The 6,483-nt window shown below is 44.7% G+C and overlaps 1 protein-coding gene across 1 annotated transcript; it reads right to left on the bottom strand.

Annotated features, from left to right (window-relative positions):
- Positions 1-201: 201 nt before the first annotated feature.
- On the bottom strand, positions 202-5,678 carry FUT4 (fucosyltransferase 4). The gene has a single exon (XM_027849406.1). The coding sequence runs from the start codon at positions 5,618-5,620 to the stop codon at positions 4,124-4,126; it is 1,497 nt and encodes a 498-aa protein (XP_027705207.1). The 5' UTR covers positions 5,621-5,678; the 3' UTR covers positions 202-4,123.
- Positions 5,679-6,483: the final 805 nt, after the last annotated feature.

Here is a 6,483-nt window from a genome sequence, read left to right as displayed (position 1 = left end):
CCTCTAAGTCAGAGAGATTATTTTGGGGTAGGAATTATGCAAGTCGTGACTGAACAAATTAACCCGTTAGGACAATACAGTATAAACACAAGGAGGCTCATTTTACTTTCATCATTTTATTGTCATAATTAATCTGAATAAAAGCAACCAAGTCCATAATTTGATGTGAGTCTTGGTATAAAATTCCCTGAGACAATCCAAGAATTTCATATACTTTATTAACCCTACTCATTACCAAGGAAACATGTCATTTTCTTATTTAAAAAGATGTCCAATACTTTTTTAAAAAAATTAAACCAGATTTACCCAGGACCTGATTTCTAAAACTGATTTAGTATCACTGCTGTTACATAGTAACTGGTACCTCATCCACAGGCAAGGAACAGAGGGAGCTCACTTAGGGAACTTGAGAAAGAACATTTGCACTCAGACGTAGGAGAATTCTAGACCAATTAAGTAAGGATCCAGGAAGTGGATTCTGGAAAGCTGAACTACAGACAGCTTAGTCTAACTGAGCCATATTATCTAGCTGAAGTTTCCAAACATCACAGGCCTGCCTCTGGGACAAGATTTGGTGGAGGGTGGCTGGGGTAGCAGGGGATGGCAGTCACATGGAAGATTGACTATGAAAGAGCCTTGTGACTATGCCTACAAGGCTGGGATGAACCACACTGACCTATTCCCATTAGCTTTCCCATTATCCTCCCACCATCCCCTTTTAAAATACCGAAAGTAGATGTATTATTTTGGAGCAGGGAGGGAGAGAAAAGTGATATATTTTCTCTGTGAAATAGGATTTGAAGAATCCAGTAAAAAAAAAGGGGGGGAGATATTGGGTAGTGAGTTCTGTAAATGAAGTAGCAGCTAGGCTAATAGATGCCTAGACATATGAATTAAGGCCCTAACAACTCACTACTAGACAATGCCCTAGGAGAAAAAAAATTAAAATACAATCAGCTTGATTTTGCCACCGTTTTCCTGCTATAAGCCTCAATCCAGGTGTAAGTAGTACTTATTGTGTAAGAATACATATTATTTTAAATATATTCCCCCAAATTATATTTGTAAAATTCATATATTGAGCAAAGGCAGATTACATAGGCCATTTCTAACTACAAAAACAAGAGACTTTCATCACATACTACTAGATTTATAAATGATCTGTTTCAACTTTGCCCAATAAAGTGAAATGATAAAATGGTCAGCTATGACGTAATCTATTTGATGTAGAGGAAAAGAAAATGAGAATTTCAAGTCCATTTTGTTTTTCAAGTATTTTAAACATGTAAGAAAACTATATTACAAAGAAAACCACTAAGACCTTTATATTCTTTAATAATAGTGTCAGTTATTACCATCTTGTGTAAGTGAGTGATCAGTTTCACATAAATGAAAGGGTGGCTGCAGTGTAGCAGCAGAGAAGTCACCTGAGCCTTTGTAGTTTAAACTCACAGAAGCTTTGTCAAAAATGTTTAAACACAAGGGTTTGGCTTTGGGGCATTCTAAGTCCCCTCATCAGAAAAAGAGCCTAGGGGCAGCTAGGTGGAGCAGTGGACAGAGGCTCTGGTCTTGGAGTCAGGAGGACCTGAGTTCAAATCCAGCCTCAGACACACCACTAGCTGTGTGACTCTGGGCAAGTCACATTGCCCGCATTGCTTCACCAAAATGCCATAAAAAAAAGAGCCTAGACACTTTTTTAACTACCTTTTATTCATTCAGATGACTATTTAATCTGTAAGAGAACTTGGTTTTCCTGTTCAGCGTAGACTATATTACCAAAGTCCCATAAACAATCATTTTTAAGAATAAACTTTCCTTCCTTTAAAACCCACGTTTTAAAATAGTTTAGAGAACATTTTATCCCTAGATCTTAATTTTTCAAAATTAATATCCTTATTTGGTAAAAAAAAAAAAAAAAAAAAAAGAGGCTGCTAGTAGTGGAAACGAGGCACTTAAAAATGAAGTCAACTAACAAATCTGTAACAAATTCAAATAAGAGTCAGATCTTCCTGTCTTATGATTTAGCTAGGGACTATTGTACTCGTGTAGTCTATGAAGTACTCAGAATAATGAACTGTGGCATATACATTTTAAAAACTGGATTTTGCTACATGGAGTATGGAGTAGAATTTGAGGTAAATTTAGTTAATCTTGGAACCCTTCCAAAGTAAGCCATTAGTAAATGAAACAAAAAGACAGTTACAGAAGGCAGACTGGAAATCAGTTGTTTTGCAAGTCTTGCAATAGCAAGACTTCAAAGTCTACTTTGGCTGATGTGCACTAATTTTAGTTGAAGTGCACTATTTACTTTAAGGTTTACATAAAGTATAAGTTCCAAGAGGGCAGGAGCCCTCATACATCTTTATATTTCCCTCACCCATAACTTTCCTACAGAGTATGAATGAATGTTAGTTCTTCTAGAAGTTCTTAAACTGAATATAGGTGTTTAATAATGTGAGTTCCTCCAACAAAGGTTCAAAGGGCAGTATTATAGTAGGTCATGGTACATGTTTAATGCATGAAATAAATGCAAACCCACTTACTAACTAGAACACACAAGATCTTATTCCAGTAAAAGGTTTAGCAGCAAAACTGGAGTAGTAAATGACTGTACACACCAAGTAATCCTGGATAAATTGACTTTTTCAAACAAACACATGGGAGAACTATACACTTGGGTAATTACAAATAACATACAAAAATATAAAAAATTTTAACAATAAAATATTTTCCCCCTTTTCTGCATAATTTCGTAATTCTCCACAATCAAATGGGATCATATGTAAAGCACTTTGCAAATGCTAAAGTGCTATATAAATGCTAACATGATGAAGCCTTGTGAGTGAAGCAATCTTTAAGAAAGGCATAGCAAGCCCCACGGGAAGAATGAAATTCTAAAATTTAAATATACTAAAACACGAAATAAATATTTATGCAGAGACTGCCAACAAGGTTTTCTTCTCTTTCCTTCTGATATTTCTGCATAAGAACTTTTGTAAATGGTTACTTGGGGGAAGAGGGGAAGAGGCTTGTTTCACAACTTTTCCTCAAGTCTACTTTCAGAAAATTAAATATACAGGGAAAAAATTCTGTATTCACAAGATATGTCATTTTTCGCATTGTAAAGGGATATTCACCACAGAGTTCTTTTAAATACTGAAATACATTTAGTGCACACTTATTTATTAGTTCACACATAACTTTTTTAACTGTATCTATTTTTTCCCTACTCTCCTCCATCTCATCTGGTTTCCCTCTATTTAGAGGACAGAACACAATAGCTGGTGGCTAAATCGCTAATAGCTTCTTCAGGAGAGTCCTCTTGACTTTAAGGAAGCATGACTCAGAATTGGAAGGAACCTCAGGAGTTCAAACCATACCTGAACCCAAATCCCCTTTGCAATGGAAACATTCAGCCTTGGCTTGAAGACCTCCTGGAAGGGAGAACTCACCAGTCCATCAGAAGTGGCCTATTCCACTGTTATATAGCTCTAATTTTCATTGTTAGGCGTTCTCCCATAGATCAAGCTTAAATTTGTCTTGGTAACTTCTACCCACAGCTCCTTATTCTATCCTGTGGGGTCACTAAGAACAAGTTTAATCCCTCTACCAGGTAAACCCTTCAAATACTTGAAAGCAACCGTCAAGTTCCTCTTAAGACATCTCCCCTCCATAACAAACATTCTCAATTTCTTCAACAGTACTCATAGGACATGAAATGAAGGAGCTTCACTATTCAGCTAGAAGCTTTAAGGCACCTAGTGAAGAGGTGGCTTTCCATTGTAATAAGGCACTTTGTGACCACTTTTACCTTGGTGGCTTGCCGCAAGTTAAAAGAGGAGCTGCTGAGGGTCAGTGAGCTAGCTGCATTGCTTACCCTATACAGATCACATGCACAGTCAGTTTGGGCTACTGGCAAGACACAAGTTTCTCTCCTCACCCTTACACATTTTAAAAGAGCTCAACCGCTCCACTCTAAAACACCAGTGTGGAAGCTGGAAGTACCTGATCTGAGAACTTTTAAGAGTCTTCCTGTTATAAACAGTCTCGTTTGCAGATTATTAACCTATGCAATATCCTCTGCAAAATACTTAGCAACCCCGGACCCTGGCCTAGTGAAGTCTCATCTTTGAAACCAGGCAGCCAAGTTGTTCATTTTCTTGGGTTGGTCTCCAGCAATCTGCAAAGCCTGGCAGGTCCGACACCAGGGCTCGTCCCAGAAGGACAAGATGTGCACAGCATAACGCCGGCGCCAGTCAAAATAGCGCTTGTACTGGTTCCGGTTTCGATCCAGGAAGCGAAGGTAGGAGGCCAAGGCAGCAACATTAGGAAAGTCGTCCACGTGGATGAAGGCATTTCGAGGCACAAAGCGCTCGTAGTTGGCCCGGCTGGGCCCCAGCACCACCGGCACCGCCCCTGCCAGAAAGGCGTTTCGCCACAGTTTCTCTGTGATGTAGTCCAGGTGCTGAGAGTTCTCGAAAGCCAGGTAGAATTTGTAGCGGGCCACCGTGTGCAGAAGCCCAGAGTCCGGCACTGGCTGTCCAGGACCACCTTGGCCATACACGTCCACCTTCAGGTATTGGCGCAGCTCGTGGTAGTATCTGACCCGAGCCTGCCTCTCACTCCAGTGGCTGACCACCCAGGCCACCAGCCCCTGTTTTCGGGCCAGCGATGGGTACAGCCCCGAAGGCTGGTCCTGCGGGCTGCTCCTGGGATAAAGATACCCATAGGGCACAAAGATATCTGAGTCGGCCCGGTAGGACAGTGTCCAGTTGAAGAGGCTGCCGTCGAGGCTCTCTAGTCTCGGGGAGTTTGTAGGGGACTCGAAGTTCATCCACACCCAGCGCTGTCCAGGGGGCCTGGCCAGCTGGCCGCTCGTCGAGGCCGTGTATACTGCTTCAGGTGCCGCTGTGTCCAGCTCCGACTTGTCTCCAGGCTCAGTCCGTGGCGGGGGCCAGTCCTGGGTCCGCACAAGGTCTCGGTGGTGGAAGAGAACTGCCTGGGCTTCCCAATAGCCTTTCCTGTCGGTGAGCAGGCGGCAGCCGCTCAAGTTAAATAGGCGCTGGCAGTCTGGGACCGGACGGTGGGATCTGCCCTTCCCGACGAAGGGCTCCCACCACATCAGGACGGTGACCGGGCGTGGCGGGGCCGGTGGCCGCAGGTATGGCCAGGGCAGCGGAGACAGCTGGATCAAGGAGAAGTAGACGGCCAGCGCCGAGAACATCAGGAGCCAGAATGTGATCAGGAGCCAGGCTCCCCTCGGCAGTTCCCGGCCCCCGCGCCGGCCCCGCTGCGGGCCTCTCCACGGCACATGCATGGGCGGAGGAGACCGAGCTGGGGCTGCTGGGGCTGCTGCAGCTGCTGCTCGCCCCAGGTCCAAAAACAGAGGGGATGCGTAGCGCCTTTCATACTGCTGCAGCTCTGCCCGCCGCCGGGCTCTCCGCGGCAACTCACCCTCGAGCGGTTGACCGGCCTGTGGTGGGAGGGGACAATGTCTGGATTCCAGGCACCACACCCCCGACTCTCCACCTCCAGGGCCTCTAGCCAGGGAGAGGTGAGCTTCCCTACCAGCGCCGGCTCCGCCCCGAACCTTCCCTGAGGGACTCTGAGCTCTCCACATGCTGCCGGCCCAACCCCAGAAGAGTTCCCCCTTTCTTTTCCTCCTCGGCCTCCCCTAGCCCCCTTTCCTCACCTCTCGGACACTTTCCTTCCTCTCCCCCTCCCCTTCCCCCAGCCACTTCGTAGAGTACTGCTTCTCTTCCACCTCCAGTTCTTCCCAGCTGGACTTTCCGTCTTTTCTTCCTGGAGCTCCTCCCCTATAGCCCTTGATTCCCTCCTGGTGTTGCCCAGCTGCTATCTCGCCGTGGTTGGTCCCCGATCTCTAGAGGGTAGGGGAGGATCGCTCCAGATTTGATCCTGGGTAAAGCCTGGAGAAACAGGAAATCCAAAAAAGCCGTAGACGTGAGAAAATGCTAGCCTAGGGCTGCGGGAGGGAGGAGGGACTGTGTCCTCAGAGTTAAGGAACCTTTGCACTTCCTTCCGTTTAGCTCCAGTCAGAATCGAAACTATAGAAAAAAAAAAAAGTACCAAAAGGGGAAGATCTGAGTTCAGAAAGTACACGGGTGTGGGGAGGGTGTGTGCGTGTGTGTGTGTGTGTGTGTGTGTGTGTGTGTGAGGAGGGGTTCTCCTTGTCCACGTAGCACCAAGAGACGCGGTAAAGGAAGTCAGTGGAGCTGCTGCCTAGAATTGTAGCTATGAATGGGGCTACTTTCTAACTAGGCCACTTTGCAGAATCTTGACAGACCCAAGCAGCTATGAAGAGGACAGAGAGAACAGATTGTAGGAGAACTGCCAAGACAAAAATAAGAACATCAGATTACTCATTTTAGGAGTTTGGGTTGGGTTTTTTCCCCAGTTTTTAAACATTTTTTATTTCAAGTTTTGAGTTCCAAATTCTATCCCTCCCTCTCTCCTCTCCCCGAG

The sequence above is a fragment of the Vombatus ursinus genome, unplaced genomic scaffold (assembly GCF_900497805.2).
Source record: "Vombatus ursinus unplaced genomic scaffold, bare-nosed wombat genome assembly UNPS02007344.1, whole genome shotgun sequence".
Lineage (NCBI taxonomy): Eukaryota > Metazoa > Chordata > Mammalia > Diprotodontia > Vombatidae > Vombatus > Vombatus ursinus.
The sequence above is the reverse complement of the archived record's forward strand: the minus strand, read 5'-3'. Positions and strand labels throughout refer to the sequence as shown.

Coding starts and splice junctions, on each gene's coding strand:
- FUT4 (XM_027849406.1), bottom strand. CDS start 5,620: ATGTGGAGAGCTCAGAGTCCCTCAGGGAAGGTTCGGGGCGGAGCCGGC.